This window comes from Pseudorca crassidens, chromosome 2, assembly GCF_039906515.1.
Source record: "Pseudorca crassidens isolate mPseCra1 chromosome 2, mPseCra1.hap1, whole genome shotgun sequence".
Classification (NCBI taxonomy): domain Eukaryota; kingdom Metazoa; phylum Chordata; class Mammalia; order Artiodactyla; family Delphinidae; genus Pseudorca; species Pseudorca crassidens.
Window position 1 is genome coordinate 164,460,370 of NC_090297.1, and position 17,953 is coordinate 164,478,322.

The 17,953-nt window shown below is 42.9% G+C and overlaps 1 protein-coding gene across 4 annotated transcripts in view; it reads left to right on the forward strand.

Moving 5' to 3' along the window:
- Positions 1-14,871, forward strand: part of TP53BP2 (tumor protein p53 binding protein 2) — a 66,879-nt gene extending 52,008 nt beyond the window's left edge. For all 4 annotated transcript variants that reach the window (XM_067729656.1, XM_067729658.1, XM_067729657.1 and 1 more), the window contains 6 exons: positions 23-798; positions 3,902-4,039; positions 4,736-4,869; positions 7,932-8,098; positions 11,196-11,395; positions 14,065-14,871. In XM_067729656.1, coding sequence (XP_067585757.1) covers positions 23-798; positions 3,902-4,039; positions 4,736-4,869; positions 7,932-8,098; positions 11,196-11,395; positions 14,065-14,106 — 1,457 coding nt within the window. In that variant the 3' untranslated portion in view covers positions 14,107-14,871. The remainder of the gene's footprint in view (positions 1-22; positions 799-3,901; positions 4,040-4,735; positions 4,870-7,931; positions 8,099-11,195; positions 11,396-14,064) is intronic.
- Positions 14,872-17,953: the final 3,082 nt, after the last annotated feature.

Consider the following 17,953-nt stretch of genomic DNA (forward strand, 5'->3'; position numbering starts at 1 on the left):
TTTTTTTTCCATTTCCAATTAGTTTATGGCAAGCCTGTGATTGCTGCTGCCCAGAACCCACAGCAGCTCCCAGAGAACATTTATTCCAATACCCAGGGCAAACCTGGCAGCCCGGAACCTGAAACAGAGCCCATTTCTTCAGTTCAGGAGACCCATGAAAACGAAAGAATTCCTAGGCCACTGAGCCCAACCAAATTACTGCCTTTCTTATCGAATCCTTACCGAAACCAGAGCGACGCTGACCTAGAAGCCCTGCGAAAGAAACTGTCGAACGCACCACGGCCACTAAAGAAACGCAGCTCCATTACAGAACCAGAGGGTCCTAATGGGCCGAATATTCAGAAACTTCTGTATCAGAGGACCACCATCGCCGCTATGGAGACCATCTCTGTCCCGGCACACGCATCCAAGTCCACTTCCGGGACTGCCAGCCCGGAAAGCCCGCTGGAGACCCAGAGTCCATATTTGCACGTGGAGCCAGAGAAGGAGGCGCTCCCTCTGGCCCCTGAGCCGGTATCCCCGGGGGAAGCAGGGAGCGCCAGTACAGAGAGCAGTGACCTGCCCGCTCCTTCTCCGGGCCTTGAGTATGAGCCTGAAGGAGTCCCAGACAGCAGTCCAAGTTTCCAGAACAACGTGGAAGAGCCAAACCCAGAGGCTCCCCCTCTGCTTGAAGTGTACCTCGAAGAGTACCCCCCCTACCCACCCCCGCCGTACCCGTCTGGGGAGCCAGAAGGCCCAGGAGAAGACCCTGTGAGCCTGCGTCCGCCTGAGATCACTGGGCAGGTTTCTCTGCCTCCTGTAAGTACTGTGGTGTCTTGTGGTCACTGCAGAAACCTTTTGTCTTGTCACAGCTTTCTAGGTGGCTAGTCGTCACTACTCAGTGAAACACCAGTGAGTACTTACAGCCGGCCATTCACCAAAGATGGTCCGTGTTTAAACCGCCTGTTGTAGCCAATGTGTTCTACAGCTTGCCCTTCATTTTACAGTTCCCTTGGCACAGAGTGGATCTTATAAATGTTATCAAAACGCAATATGTTCAGCATCACAAACATTTTAATTTGGGGGGAAGAGCCCCTTTCTTTATGAAGGAAACAAAGTTTTGCTCTCATACCTATAAACACCATGTTTGCTGTTTCTTCTCTAGCTGGTGTCGCATATTATGGAAGGCAACACTGGGAATGAAAAGACCTGGATTTGGAACTTTCGATCACTAGTTTCGCTCTGTGAAATCGGGCAGATGGTTTAACTTCTCTCATTGGTGATATCACTCTTTCAGACTTTTCTTTTTCTAGCAGTGAAATTTATTTTCAATTTCATATTTAGGTAGAACCTCAAACTTCCAATGCTGATAAAATTGGAAGGGTTCTAGATGAAATGGGGGCTGGGGGAGGTAACTGAGCAGAGAGGGGGGTGGACCCTCTTCAGCCTCTTCCTCTCCTTCAGCCTGGTTTGAAGTCTCTGGGTATCATGGCGATCCCTCAGGTGTCCTTGTGCTCTGACATTGTTATTCTATTTCAGTACTTGTAATTGGTCTGTTCATATTTTCTATTTCTTCCTGGTTCAGTCTTGGAAGGTTGTACCTTTCTAAGAATTGGTCCATTTCTTCTAGTGTGGACAGTCATTTTATTGGCATGTAGTCGCCTGTAGTAGTCTCTTATTGGTCCTTTGTATATCTGCGGTGTCGGTTGTAACTTCTCCTTTTTCATGTCTAATTTTGTTGATTTAGGCCCTCTCCCTTTTTTTCTTGACGAGTCTGGCTAAAGGTGTATCAATTTTGTTTATCTTTTCAAAGAGCCAGCTTTTAGTTTCATTGATCTTTTCTGTTGTTATCTTCGTCTCTAGTTCATTTATTTCTGCTCTGATCTTTATGATTTCTTTTCTTCTGCTAACTTTGGGTTTTGTTTGTTTTTCCTTCTCTAGTTGCTTTAGATAGAAGGTTAGGTGGAGGTTTTTCTTGTTTCCTGAGGTAAGTTTGTATCACTGTAAACTTTTCTCTTAGAACTGCTTTTGCCGCATCCCGTAGGTTTTGGATGACGCTAAGTTATTCTAAAGCTTTGTATGTTTTGACTTGGGCGTGTCTTCTGCACTCCTTCCAAATGTTAAGCTTTTCTTTGGAAGTTTATTTTGTCACTTTGAGATAGGTGAAAGAAGATCAGAATCCCAAAATGTCTTCAAAGTTGTTTTCTTCAGAGTTTAGTTTGAAGTCATTTTGTTTCAGTAGGATGCCAAGCTATGAATTTTTAAAACCTGGGCAGAAGCACCATAGCATATTGTAAGGGTTTTTTTTTAAGTGCTTTATATGTTTGATCCCTTATTACATCTTTTAGATGTGGTAGAAGTCAAAGATAATGATTATCCAAAGTTGCCTCAACTACTAGTTTACAGTCGACATTTGTTTAAAACTTCTATATGGTAGGGCTTCCCTGGTGGCACAGTGGTTGAGAGTCCGCCTGCCGATGCAGGGGACACGGGTTCGTGCCGCAGTCCGGGAAGATCCCACATGCCGTGGAGTGGCTGGGCCCGTGAGCCATGGCCGCTGAGCCTGCGCGTCCGGAGCCTGTGCTCCGCAGCGGGAGAGGCCACAGCAGTGAGAGGCCCGCGTACCGCCAAAAAAAAAAAAAAAAATTCTATATGGTAAACATTGAATTCTAGTGAAAAAAAGTTTTAAAATAGAGGTTAACACTTTTTTAACAGTTCTGTGCTGCTCCATCCTGAGGCGTGATTCTCTTTGAGTTAAACATGCGAGATTCTGTTATTCTCTTCCTGGGAAGGTGATCTATAAACTTTTCCCTTCTTGGTTCAAGTGAAATAGAAGCCACTCTCTCGTGCTGTTGTTTGAAAGTGGGTATGATTGTACTGTTTGTGAGTTGTGTTATCTCAGCCATGTAATATTTACTCTTGTTTTCTTTTTTTCAAGAGACAGAAACATTTTAGCCATTGTACATTTATGAAATATATTCATCGCTACTTAACGTTTTTCAAAACTCAGTAGTTTTCCACACCTGAAATAAAATAAAGAGAAGTATGTGCAGCATACCATACCCTAGGAAATGTTTCCACTCTGTTGGCTGTGTTTAAGAAACCTGTCTTATAGGATGTTAGATCTAGTTTTAACATTTGCCTCAGTTTTTTAAGCCTGACATATTAAAATGTAGAAAAGATGGTTAATTTACCCATGTGTCTTGGAGTACAGTTAAATTTTTAAATATAAAATAGTGATAGCATTTTAAGACTTGTAGGATTCCTCCCTGGTATGTCTAAGACAGACTAATAATCTTTATTTTTTACTTTCATAATATGCTCCACTCCCCTTCCCCCAGGAGGCATTATGTTGGATATGGTTAAAAGGAGGGGCTTTGAAGAAGCCAGATTCCTTGGATTTGAATTCCAGCTCTGATGTTTACTGGCTGTGTGCCTCAACTTCCTTATCTGTAAAATGGGATAATAGGGTTTTCAAGAGGAATAAATGAATAGTCATTCAATAAATGTCAGCTCTCGCAATTCTCAGTTTGTGCTCTTGCCCAGTTTATTAATGTGGGGTTAGCGCTACTGTATTAGGTAATTAAAGACCAATCTTGGCTAATTTTGATCCTTGACAGAGAACCAGCCTGCTTCCTACTGCAGATTATACTCTTAGCGCATGTTACCCAAATGTAGTTTTCACTAGGCTTTAAAGAATTAGGTTCTTCCCACTTAGTTACGTGGGTTTATTCATTAAGCGCTAAAAAAAAAAAATATATATATATATATATATATATATATATATATATACACACATACATATATGTATTTTCAAAGCTCCTTTTACTATCTCAGCTGAGATATTATTCCTCCCTTCTTGTTGTTTTTTGGTCTCTTGCTTAGACCGGGATCCTTAACCTTCCGTGCATTTCTTTTGCAGGGCAAAAGGACAAACTTGCGTAAAACTGGTTCAGACCGGATTGCTCATGGAATGAGGGTGAAATTCAACCCCCTTGCTTTACTTCTCGATTCCTCTTTGGAGGGAGAATTTGACCTTGTACAGAGAATTATATATGAGGTACGATTGAATTAGTACGTTTCTTATATACCGCCTTGTATTTTGTTTTAAAGCTCTAATCAGAAGGCTACTGTAGGGAAACTGTACTTTTGCATTGTTTTCTCTTTTGGGAGGTGGGGTTGTTGAGAGGAACTCTTGAGCATGCTCCCAAACCAGCGTCTCTGTTTTAAAGGTGTGGCTGTAACACTTTCAATAAATAGTGCGGAAGTTCAGTTATTCACTGGGGGTACTTTCCTTAGGGACATCATGACCCTCCTTTAAAAGTTGCTCAAGTATGGATTTGTACCCTGCAGTGTTAAATTACAGATGTGGTCCCTACTTTTCAGAAACCTGCTATTTAAAATATTTTTAGTTGACCTTTCTTCCCTTCCATGGCAAACGTGACTTCTCCGTAGATGCTTATCTGTGGTGGGAAGTTGGAGGATAAATAAGCAAAAGTGACTATAAGGATATATAGTTTCTGGGACTTCTTCAGCTTGTAAAACCCTTTTTATAGGGAGTGCCTACTTAATGTCGTATTTCTAGAACTGTACTTGGTATAGTTTTCTTGGCTCCTGAAGGTTTTAATTATGTTTTAAAAAAAAAAACTACAAGAGTCTCTTTCAATTCTCTTGATCCTAGAGCCAGTTAATAGTTGACAGTTAAGGTGACAAAACATTTGAGTGATGATCACCCTTGTTCTTATTGATGTTACAGGTTGATGACCCAAGCCTACCTAATGATGAAGGTATCACAGCTCTTCACAACGCCGTGTGTGCAGGACACACAGAAATTGTTAAATTCCTGGTACAGTTTGGTGTAAATGTCAATGCTGCTGACAGTGATGGATGGTAAGGTTTTCTTTTAAACTCCACTCAGACTTCAATTGTATCTGCTGCGTAGGCAACGGAGGAGCAGTGTTGTAGACGCTGTTAGAAGGGAAGAAGTATGTCAGTGCGTGTCCTCAATGCTGCTTGTAATCTAGAAGGAGAGACGTGGGAGACATTTTTAAGGAATTAATATGTCTTCATGTAATAGTCATCTCACTCCCGTTCTGGAAGCAGATGGAGTTCTGTTTTTTTATATAAAAAAATTTTTTTTAGCCACACTGCATGGCTTATGGGATCATAGTTCCCCGACCAGAGATTGAACTCAGGCCCTTGGCAGTGAGAGTTTAGAGTCCTAATAACCACTGGACCGCCAGGGAATTTCCCAGATGGAGTTTCAGAAGTTTAGTAGTTAAATAATAAAAATAAGAAATGTCCCGAAGTGGTACACAGTTCATTGGCATGCTTCAGTGAATATGAGAAATGCTGATTTAAGCAGGGTCCCCCCACCTCCCTGAAACTACTGTGTGTCTAAGAGGGGATTATAATTTGTAAACTTCTCCCAGTAGTTTTGACCGTGGAATCCATTTTTCATGGAGCATCTTGTGGAACTGGTGTGTGGCTAAAACCCAGGAGATATTATTGTAAATGACGAATATTATTATTCCTAGGATGATGATTTAATGATTATGATTATTAATTAAATTATGATTTAATGATTAATAATGATTCCTAGGAAAGATTTACTTCTTTCTATATGAAAAAAAAATTAAGTTATAATCACACTGTATTTATGCAAGTATTTAAATTTTATAGCCTGTATTTCTCTCAATATGGAAATAATTGTAATATCAAATTTACATGTATACACATATAAGTTGCAGACACCCATATGCATAGGTTTGAAAAAGCCTCATCTCTTACCACATGGCTGTGACTCATTCATTGTGGCTGTCTCCTTCTTGCTAGACGTTTAGATTGCTTTCCAATTCTTTGTTATAAATATTTCTTGGAGAAGCATTTTTGGTTGCACTTTAAAAAAATTGTATTTATAAAAGTAATGTGAGCCCATTGTGGAAAACGTACAAAATAGAGAAATAAGAGGAAAACAAGCCATTTGTATCCTACAATCTAGAAGTAAACACCATCAATATTTTAATATGTTTCCTTCAGGCTCATTTATGTATGTGTATATATGTATAATTTTTATTTATTTATTTATTTTTTGTGGCATGCGGGCCTCTCACTGTTTTGGCCTCTCCCGTTGCTGAGCACAGGCTCCGGACGCGCAGGCTCAGCAGCCATGGCTCACGGGCCCAGCCGCTCCGCGGCATGTGGGATCTTCCCGGACCGGGGCACGAACCCGTGTCCCCCGCATCGGCAGGCGGACTCTCAACCACTGTGCCACCAGGGAAGCCCTATATGTATAATTTTTTATGCCTATATATTTTTTTTAGTTTAGCTCTCAATAGGTTTTTTTTTTAAGTTGAGGTATAGGTGAGTTACAATATCATACTAGTTTCGGGTGTATAACACAGGGTCAAAATTTTTATAGGTTATACTCCATTTAAAGTTATTAAAATATCGGCTACATTCCCTGTGCTGTGCAAAATATCCTTGTAGCTTATTTATTTTATACATAATAGTTTGTACCTCTTAGTCCCCGATCCCCGTCTTGATCTCTTCCTCGCTTAGCTTTCCCCACTGGTAACCTCTGATTTGTTCTCTGCACCTGTGAGTCTGCATGTTTTGTTCTCTTCATTCATTTGTTTTATTTTTCAGATTCTACATATAAGTGATAACAAACAGTATTTGCCTTTTTTATGCCTACTTTTTTAGTTTACCTTCGCAGCATAAGCAGAACAAACTCTTAATGTGTCACAATGTCTTTGTTTCCTAGTATTGGGAGTTTAGATTATAATTTTTTACTATTAAAAAAATTAAAAAGCCATGCAGTTAAAAAGTCTGTAGTAATATTCACCAAATTATTAGTGATAGTGTTTGGGATATGGGGGGTGGGAAATAAATTTCTTTTGTGAAGGAAATAAATTTCTTTTGTGAAAAACCCAAGTGGAATAACATGAAAAGGGGAGGGAAGAAAAGGGTAAAGAAATCTCATGTACTTCAGGGCTTGATTAACATCCTCCAGCCCATCTTCTGAGTTTGGGCAGTGGTCCCGGCTCTTCCACCTTTACCATGAATCTGGAGTCATTTATAATACATTATGAAACATTTGAGATGGTGGAGAAGATTCTTTGTCATGGTATTCCTAAGTTCCTGCTAACCGGTTGCTAATATAGATTGAAATGTGTATTTTCCAGTCATTTTTCTGGTCTGAATTGAATTGGCAATTTTTTTTCCAATTAAAATTGAATTAGGATTAAAAAAATGTTGGGTAAAGGTAGTTCTTTATGTGCAACTTAATTCCTTCAAAATTGGTAGTGATAAAGGGACATTTACAGGCACGTGTTTTTTTTGTTGTTTTTTTTGCGGTACGTGGGCTTCTCACCGCCGTGGCCCCCCCCCACCGCGGAGCACAGGCTCCGGACGCGCAGGCCCAGAGCCATGGCCCACGGGCCCAGCCGCTCCGCGGCATGTGGGATCCTCCCGGACCGGGGCACGAACCCGCGTCCCCTGCATCGGCAGGCGGAGTCCCAGCCACTGCACCACCAGGGAAGCCCAGGCACGTGTTTTGAGGGGAGGCCTATTATTTAAAGACGTTAGGTCCTCCGTCCTGGCGGAAATAATCAGGCTGGATGCTCCAGAACATGGAGCTAAATATATTCTACCCTGCTTTAGATCAGTATACGAACTGCATGTCCTTTCACTCCTGTCCTTGACGCCTCTCACCCGCGGTGCTGCCCTGGCCCCAGTGCCGTCCCGACATTTTTCTTTGTGGCTGGAATTCTCGGATGGGCACAAGCATCTATGTTTAACTCATTTTTAAAAATCTGTGAGAGCGGTTTTCAGGAGAAAGGGCCTGGTGGGTGACAGGCTGGAGAGTTCTCCCTGCGGATGCCGTGTTGCGGCAGGTGTCGTCCCGTGTAGGAAGGCACCCCCAGTCCTTGCTGTGCCCTTGTCCGCAGGACCCCGCTGCATTGCGCTGCGTCCTGTAACAGCGTCCAGGTGTGTAAGTTTTTGGTGGAGTCCGGAGCCGCTGTGTTTGCCATGACCTACAGTGACATGCAGACGGCTGCGGATAAATGTGAGGAAACGGAGGAAGGCTACACCCAGTGCTCGCAGTTTCTTTACGGTACGGAACTGTTCGATTTACGTGCACTGATTACTGCATTCATTTATCCTTTATCTCTAGGGGATCGTTCCAAAGGGTTTTTATTATTTGGGAATGCATTTTGTGTTGTACATAGTCCTGGGCATTGAAGATAGGGCAGCCTCGATCACAAACATGAATGCAGCTTTTGTGTGTGCCTAGAAGCGGCTGTTATCAGGGACATCTTCAAAGACAAAAGACAGTGATGCAGCCTTGAACCTAGCAGGGTTAATAGCTTTTGACCATCGAAAGATCCTCTAGTAAGACTTCAGTACTTAGCGAGTGATGCTGTATCTGTGCAAATAAGTAAACAGAACCCCCCCCCCCGCAAGATGATCAAGAGAAATGCAGGGTTGGAATAAGAATCCACAGATACAAGGTTTCCTGCTAAATCGAACTTGTCGCAGAGGAAAAGAAAGGCAACACCATATTTTAGAACTGATTTTTTTGACTCTTTTGTTCTCTTGTTTTTGAGTTTATGATTCTGATGCATCCCATCAGCTCTGTCCCTAGAGAAAAAAGGACTTGAAGTTTTAGATGGATATATGTTGATTGGCACAGTTATTTACAAGGAAAATTTTTTTTATTTACAAGTCTTAGAAGTTGAGGTTAATGTTTCTTTTTAGTCTGGCTTGAGAGAAGTGGAGAAGGGGAAAAGACAGAGACAAATGAGGAGGTACGTCCCAGGACCCCAGACCACTCAAGCATCAGGCATGGAAAGATGCCTGAGGTGAAACGTCTTCTCTGTTTGACTGTTTTCTGAGTCTCACTAGGCCTGTTTTCAGGCTCTCGGAGAGAAGGGAGGGGGGTCAGAGGGAGAACCACAGCCTGCAGGTTCTCTTCTTCATCTCTCAGCTCTTAGTTTTTATCGTTGATATTTATGATCACTCTCTGTCTATGTTCTCAACTTTACATCAAAGAATAATTTTGACCTATGGACACATTTTGAAATCAGTATGTTATATTAATATGTATTTTGTTACATTAAACGTATTGGCGATCAAGCTATATGTAAGTATGGGATATGATTTTTTAAAAAACATTTAGGGACCTTTGATCAGATTTTTTAAATTTATGAAATATATCGTGGATACCGAGAGCATTTCTGACATAGATGTGCAGTTTAAGTAATGATGATCCTAGATGAACACAGTGAAACATCCAGGTATCCAGCTTGGGAAACAGACCATGAGCTCTGTCTGCCGTCAGCAGGGGCCCTGCCCTGATGTAGCTTCTCTCACATCTGTGGTGTCTGCCCCCTTGAATTTATAAAAATAGGTATATCACCTCTGTATGAATCCTACAACTGGTACTGTTTAGTTCTGCCCGTTTTTGACCTTCATATTAAATAAACCATACTGGTGATTCTGTGGCTTGCTTTTTTCATTCCCCATAGTGTTTGAGATGCATCTGTGTTGTTGCATGTAGCTGTTGTTTCTTTTCACTGCGCTACTGTTCCATTTTGGGACTCTACTACAATTTATCTTTCCATTCTACTTCTGGCAGATGTTATTTCCTTTATTTATTTATCCATTCATGCATTCAGTTATAAACATGGCTTCGGCCACCATTTTTGTCCTCATCTTCTGGTGTTTCTCTAGAAGTAGAATAGCCAGGTCACAGGAATATACGTCAAGCAGAGAGTACCTTTTGCTCTGTGTTCTCTTTGACCTTTGGTGGATTTGGAAGCCTGTCTCAACTGTACCTTTAGTTTGCATTTCCCAAACTGCCAGTGAGATGGAGCATGTTTTTAGGACCCTCAGAAACGTTTGAAAATTGTTGACTCATAACTCTTAGTTTGGTAAATAGCAAAGTAATGAGAAATTGTCTTCCATGACTAATGGTTTCCTGGAAATGAGACTCAAGTTGTTATGTTGAGTGCACCATTCTGATCCCAACCAGATGACGAGTCTGGCGTGCTTTAAAACTTGGTGGCGTTACAGTTCTATCAAGCATAACTTGAAAGTTGGAAATTTACTTGTCCCCATGAGTAGAAGAAACCTGACCATTTAGATAGATAGAGCCTTCTTTTGGAAAAGAACGATTTAATTTCTTGTTTTGCCCAGAGTGAGAGGTAGTGTGTGCTATGTCATATTAACTGACACAGGAAAAATAAGTTCATAATAATTTAGGTTCGCATAAGTTGAGAAACCCAACTGTTCACAGGCAAGCAGGTATTTTCCTGGCTTTTCTAAAAAGGTGACAATGATAATGACCTCTGACTTGCCCAGGACGTTGTTGTCTAATTCTTCCTCCCCTTTCCCCGTGTTGCCTGCCCGTTGATGACTGTGACCGCTAATTAGCATCGCCTTATAGGATAGGAAGGTATAAATGGAGAAAGGTACAACCTAAGGTCGTATTTCATTTGCAAATCTGTTATTAACTCTGGTAAGAAGTGGACATTTGGGGATTTTTTTTCCTTCCCCAGTTTGTGGATTTCAGTATCTTTTAGAATTCTGATTCTCATCATTTTAGAGTTGACTATATGTGGACTTTTATATCCTGTCTAATATACCTGGCCATATTTCTGTATTCTAACATTTTATAATTTTTTTTCTTTTATCTTTCCACATTTGGAAATTGATAGAGACCACTTTAATAGGCACAACACTCTGGTCATTTTTCTCTGTCTGCTTTAAGTTTTAGGTAAAGAACAAAAATGATTCCAGAGTTCCTTGGTCATTACACTTAGTGAATAGGCTAAAATTGGACAGATGTTTCATTAACTTTTTTAATATCCTAGACTGGAACAGTTCTTTTTTTATCCTGGATTTGTAATCGTTTTGTATTCTGAGTAAGAGAAGTTTTGAGAGCTGCTTATAAGGTGTTGGTTAGTTTTTAGAGCTGGTTTAGAGATGATAGCATATGTTAACTTGTCTTTTATATGTTCCCTCTACACGGCTGGCCTTCCTCTGCTCCCCCTGGCCCCGGGAAGTTTATTTATTGAATGTTTAATGTAGTAGTTCTACCATTCCAGCAGGTCCCCATTTCTTCTCATTTGGTTTTATAGAGTGACAGGTTCTGAGCGTGGTATCCTCTGAGTTACATATATTCTGTTCTGTATCTTACATGATTTCAGGAGTTCAGGAGAAGATGGGCATAATGAATAAAGGGGTCATTTATGCCCTTTGGGACTATGAACCTCAGAATGACGACGAGCTACCCATGAAAGAAGGAGACTGCATGACAATCATCCGCAGGGAAGACGAAGATGAGATTGAATGGTGGTGGGCCCGCCTGAATGACAAGGAGGGATACGTTCCACGCAATTTGCTGGGAGTAAGTGAAGGATGTTTTTTTTTAAACAATTTTTATTTCTTTAATGTTGTATCTATTTTATGTTATTTATTTGTTTATTTTTGGCTGCATTGGGTCTTCGTTGCTATGCACGGGCTTTTCTCTAGTTGGGGCGAGCGGGGGCTACTTTTTGTTGCGGTACATGGGCTTCTCATTGCAGTGGCTTCTCTTGTTGTGGAGCACGGGCTCTAGGCGCGTGAACTTCAGTAGTTGTGGCGCGTGGGCTCAGTAGCTATGGCTCGCGGGCTCTAGAGCGCAGGCTCAGTAGTTGTGGCGCACGGGCTCAGTAGCTGTGGCGCGCGGGCTCTAGAGCGCAGGCTCAGTAGTTGTGGCGCATGGGCCTAGTTGCTCTGTGGCATGTGGGATCTTCCCGGACCAGGGCTCGAACCAGGGCGCTGCATTGGCAGGTGGATTCTTAACCACTGCGTCACCAGGGAAGTCCCTGGATTTGTTTAAGTCAGGATTTCCGAATCTGCTAGGGAACTTGAACAGGGCACCAGAGACAAGATTCTTTGTTCTTTCTCTACCTTTGGATTTTAAGTTTCATAAAAACCAAGAAAATAATCAAATCATATCAGCACATGTAATCCAATAACATGTCTGTATTAGTCTGAAGGGACTGCTGTCAGTGGGCAGACATTCTTGGTGGGGGGAGTATTTTCAGGGAAAGGCTAGTATAGTTGGACAGAGTCTAATATACAGAATGGGAGATATTTTCACTGTATTTTCATCAGCTGTCAGACAGACATGGTCTGTGTCCGCAGAGAGCTTCTGTCCCACTCGAGGCCCTGAACCAGGGCTCTGTCTGGAATCATCCCGCTGTCCGGACATTACTCTCTGTGGAGCTCGTTAAAATGACCCCGGTGTTGGGACCTGGAGCTTGGATTCTGGCCTGTATCTCCTCCTCCTGACTCTTCTCCTTTGTGGTTTGATGTGCAGTGTAAATGACATCATATATCCTGACTGCTGTCTTCCTGGTAGCAAAATTTGCTATTAGATAAGCATTTGGGGTTTGGACAATATTCATTCGTGTGATCATACTATAAACGATAAAGAGTAGTGAAACTGAAAAAAACAATTAAGCCATGGAGCCCGTTAAAAAAATCTTTCCAATTACCAGACGAAAGCAGAAATGTAAAGGTAGTTCTCTTTTGAGCCCTCCTGTTTGCTTCTACAAAGTCTTTAGCGCCAGAGAAGCATAATCTCTTGCGTGCAGCCTCTTTCCTTCTTTAATGAACACCGAGAGCAAACAGGCACGCACTTCTGCTTTTTGTAGTTTCTTATCTGGGAAAAGCTCTACCTCTTAGAAGTAGTTGCTTATTTGAGTCTTAACTTTAATTTTCTGACAAAGAGGTCCAGTGGTGAGTGAAACATGGGGAGAATGATTTGTTCCCAAGTGTGGAAGCAGCTGGTCAGAGACCAAGCTCTGCCTCCTGGGTGGCTTTCAGAGGTTCTGTAATCAGCGGACTGGACTGCAGATTTTCATTTTAATTGGACATTTAAATATTCTCGGTTCTTTGGAGATCTTTCCTGGGTAGAAGTGGCCCCTACACAACTTCTTTGGGTTCCTTTTGAGGTTTTTTTTTTAAAAAGGAAATTGCATAAATGTTTTAGTCAGAGGCTCACATACAAGTGTAGAAAATTATATTGGCTAAAATATCTTTCCTCACACAGAAAAACAACCCTTGATACAACATTGATCCCTCAGTTAATTTTGCAGTTTGGGCTGGAAGTCTGGCTTGACTTTGTTTCAGTAAACCCTTTTTTCCCTTTGTCTAGGGGAGGGGGAGGAGGGTTTTGTTCTGTTTGCCAGTTGAATGACTAGTTTGAGTTGCTCTTGGCTTCCTGAACACCCTCCTTGCCAGCTCTTGTTATGGAAAACACAAAACCACCAAATCCTAAAACAAAAAACTCCACTTATCCTTCCTCAAATCTGTAGACTTTTAGTCTGTGGCATTTGGTTCCTGATAGCCTCAAGTCTGTGTGACGTCCATTGTGAAATAAAGTTAAAATAGAGACTTTTTAACCTCTTATCTTTTCCCGTGGAATGGAAGCTCCCAGCATTGGAGCTTATAGCGTATTGCAAATCACCTCTAGTCCTTTGTGGTCCTTGTTGGACTTGATTTACGGTTCAGTAGGCTGTGTAGATGGAGTTAATGCTCAGAGCATCTTGGATTTTTTTGTTTTTGTTTTTTTGCGGTACGCGGGCCTCTCACTGTTGTGGCCTCTCCCGTCGCGGAGCACAGGCTCCGGATGCGCAGGCTCAGCAGCCACGGCTCACGGGCCCAGCCGCTCCGCGGCATATGGGATCTTCCTGGACCGGGGCACGAACCCGTGCCCCCTGCATCGGCAGGCGGACTGTCAACCACTGCGCCGCCAGGGAAGCCCGCATCCTGGATTTTATATCACTGCACCATGGCGTTGTCCCTGTTGAGGAAACCCCTGTGACCTTTGAATGTCCTTTGTACAAGAGTTGGTAAATATGAATCTTTGGGCAGCTCTGGGTGTTTCACATGGCAGGGAGTTCTTTCTTTGGTTTAATTTCTTTCCTGTGACATCAGCACCCGTCCCTACCCCCCATATTTCTTGAAAATGTGTTATACTCCCACGTCTGTGCGGTATGTAAATATTTTTAAAATTCTTTTTTACAGCTATACCCAAGAATTAAACCAAGACAAAGGAGCTTGGCTTGAAACTTTGCACACTTTTAGTTAATGAAGAATTAATCTGTTACCAATAAGAAGAAATAATATGATTGTTTGTGGCAAAAATTTTGTAAGACTTATTTTAATGACAAACTAACTTGAAAGCAATGAAGATCGGGCTCTGGAAGCAAATGAAGGCTTGGAGCAGAGCCACTGTTGGTGGAGGATACTCAGCACGACGGAATGAACGGAGCTTGGCAGGAAGCTGACCACTCTGCGCTGGATACAGGTACTCCGTGTCACACTCCGAAAGATACACGGTGACCGTCCTGTTCTCTGCAAGAAACGGGACCACTTATTGGGCTCCTGGGAGATCAGCTGCGGGGCCTGCTTAAATGGGCGTTTTTCATTGCCTGCCCCTGTCCCTGCCCTCCCACCGGAAGGAGCAGTGCCATCATGATGCCATCTCAGATTGTCCCCCAGCACCAGCAGGCCCATGGGGGACTCACACGGAGGCTCGAAGGTGCCGCACACTTGCGTGTCATCTGTGAAGAACTGTTTGTTGGTTGTCAGTGAGCAATAACTTTATGGTATGAGTTCTTGTAGCGTCATGTATTCAAAATATTGAAACCACACTACACTACAGGTAATTAGATTTAGACTTTTGTTTTTAGGCCGAAGTTTGAATCTATATTTATTGTCTTTCGTATCTCGGAAATTAGAGACTTGCTATATAGACTTACCCGTGATATTTGTCAAGATCATAGCTGACTTTAAAAACAATTGTAATAAAGTTAAACTTTTTGACTCTAAGCTTTTTACCGGCTTTAGTTTTTTATGTCACGTTAACAGCCTTGTTTAACGTTCCTAAGCCATTGGAATATCGTACCCTGCTGAAAAATAATAAGAATTTTTTTTTTTACCAGCCATGTGATTAAACGTAAGTATTTCTTTGCTCAGTTTTGCAATTTGTGAGTTTCGTGGTGGTCTTTGTTATAGAATTAAGACGCTTTTTAAAGATCCTAGAGCCCATGGTGCTAGAAACTTGTACCTTTACCTAGAGCTTCTGATAGGCTGTTTCAGTGTCCTCGTTTTATTTCAGATTCTTCTTAGAGTTATATACATTTACGGGATGAAAACTTAGGTGGACACAGTCTGCACGTCGTTTTATTAATATGTTACCAAGTTTGTGAATTTTGGGGGAACTCATTTTGCTTAGTGAAACTGTTTCATTTAATAGAAGATACAGGTGAGAAAAACCAGTGGTCCCTTTTCCTTATACATTTTTATGAGTAGCTAACTTCTAGCAAAAAAGGAAGATAGATGAATGACAGAACATATGATGCCTTTCAGAGTCATGCAGAAGTAGTGACAACATGGTTGAAACATCAGAAGACCTGTGTGGTAGACAGAATTCTAAAGATGCCCCTCCAGCCCCTCATATTCCTGTCCTGTGGTGCTGTGGACTGACTGTCTGTGTCCCCCTAAAATTCATGTTGATGCCCTAACCCCCAGTGTGATAGTATTTGGAGGTGGGGCCCTTGGGAGGTGATTAGGTTTAGGTGAGGTCCTGAGGGTGGGTCTGCATAATGAGGTTAGTGTTCTCATAAGAGGAAGTCTGGTGCACTGTGTGAGGACACCCCAGGAAGGCTGCCACTCTCACCAGACACTGAACCTGCTGGCACCTTGATCCTGGACTTCCCAGCTTCCAGAATCACGAGAATGTTATTTAAGCCACACAGCCTGTGGTATTTTGTTACAGCAGCTTGAGCGGACTGAGACACCTGGTTATTTAATCCAGCACTAATCCAGGTACTGCCGTGAAGGATTTTTCAGATTTAAATTAAATTTACTCATCAACTGACCTGACCATAGGGGGATTATCCTGGGCCCATCCCAGGTGGGCCCAACTTGAGCCCTTCCAAGCAGGAGAGATGAGGCCGAAGGGGAGGTCAGCGAGATTTGAAGTGAAGGGATTCGACCTGCCATTGCTGGCTTTGAAGGTGAAGGGGTCATGAGCCAGGGAATGTGGAAACTGAGGAAACCCCTGGCTGACAGCCAGCAAGGAAACGGGGACCGCAGTTTTACAACGACATGGACCTGAATTCTGCCAACCTGAGTGGGCCTGGAAACAGATCCTCCTCCAGTCTCCAGCAAGAATGCGTCACCCAATAAGAGAGGTGTTGGACTTTAACCTACAGAACTGGGAGATGGTGGGTGTTCTTCAAGCCACCAAGTTTGGGCAAACATGTTACAGCAGCACAGGAGCCAAAAAAACCAATGGATTCTCATCCTGGGCTGGTGCACTTAACTCATCCATCCTGTGACCTTGCCCGGGACACTCAGCCTTGTGTGTATAATCTGAGATGGGGTCGAGGGAAACCATACTAAGTACTATACGTGAAGGTACCTGGAAACCCGCAACAAATTGCACCAATGTATGAAAAGGGAAGATGGGAAAATTTGGGAAAACGTGATCATCTCACTTTTATTTCCTTAGTCCGAAACTTAGAGCATCATTTGTTTTTATTCTCCCTTTGGGGGTATTTTTACTTGCTTGTTTTATTATCAGAATATCCGTATATTAAAGCTCCCTATAGTGGATTCCCTGGCAGTCCAGTGATTAAGACTCCACGCGGCATAGCCGGAAAAAAAAAAAAAAAAGCTCCTTAAAAGTATAGAAAAATGTTACGAAGCCAGGGGGGAAAAGACCACTATGGAGGCAACCATAACTAACATTCGGGCCTGTTTCTTTCTGTTCTTGCTTGTGATTTTCTCTTCACGTAGTTGAGAGCATACTGTTAAAGCAGTTCTGTATTGTCCTGTTTTATGTTTCACGTTGCATCACATGCATGGTTTTTAATGGCGGTGTAGTATTCCACCACGTCATTCATCCAGTCGTTTGTGTTGAACGCGTGGCTGCCTTTCGCTTGTGTTATCATCGATGCTGCGCTCACATCTTTATGGGAGCAGAATTTTTAGATTGTTGAAAAAATAAGTGGGGATAAAGCAACTGGAGAACGGGCCTTGCTAAGGAGGGTAGGGTGTAAACTCTAGCTGTGCTTGGAGTCTAAAGGCAGTGGAGCCACCGAGGGGTTTTAACCAGGGGAGTACGGGAGTCAGCCAGGGAGGCAGGCGAGCGGGGGTGTCTGAGAGGGAGAGGGAACGGCAGGGACGGCAGCACAAAGTCGGGGAGGGTGATGACAGATACGTGTTCATAGCTTTTGGCTTTGGGAGGTAAGTGGTGATCATCAAAAGCAGTTTCAGGAGAGTGGTCGGGCCATTAGCCAGATCGCAGAAGGTAAAGGAGGCGCAGAAAGATGCAGGGGCGTAGCTGCTGGGGAGGCCTGGCTCTGGGGGAAGGAGGGGAGGCCGGGAGGAGGCGGGTGGTCTGTGTGTTACCAGGTGGCAGGCCTAAGGCACCTGAAAGAGAGTGTGAAGAGAGGGGCCAGCTGATAGGCTGAGACTGCAGTTCAGAGCAGAGACGGGGAGGGCTTTTCTTTTGGACTGGAGGGAAGGGAGCAATGGGGGATTAGATTAGGGTGACTTCCTCGGGGCAGAAGTCTGGGGGGGATTTACTTTATCATCTGGTTCTTTCTCTCCCCTTCTCTTTTAAATCTTTTCTAAATTTGCTACGATAAGCATATAACGTATCTTTTTTTTTTTTTTTAAGCATTATTTCTTATCCTGTGACTAAAAGTGAAGTTGTGAACTCCAGCTTCAGGCAGCACGGCAGGTCAAAGTGCACCGGGAGGGGCAGAGCACCCGGAACAGTGGGAAAGGTTTGGAGCAGCCTGGGTGGACTGGGGGGAGCCTGCCTGCCCTTCCCCTCCCAATTTCTACCACTCCTGTATTTCAACCGTCTTAGCACCCTCCTCTCCCCTTCCAGTGGTCA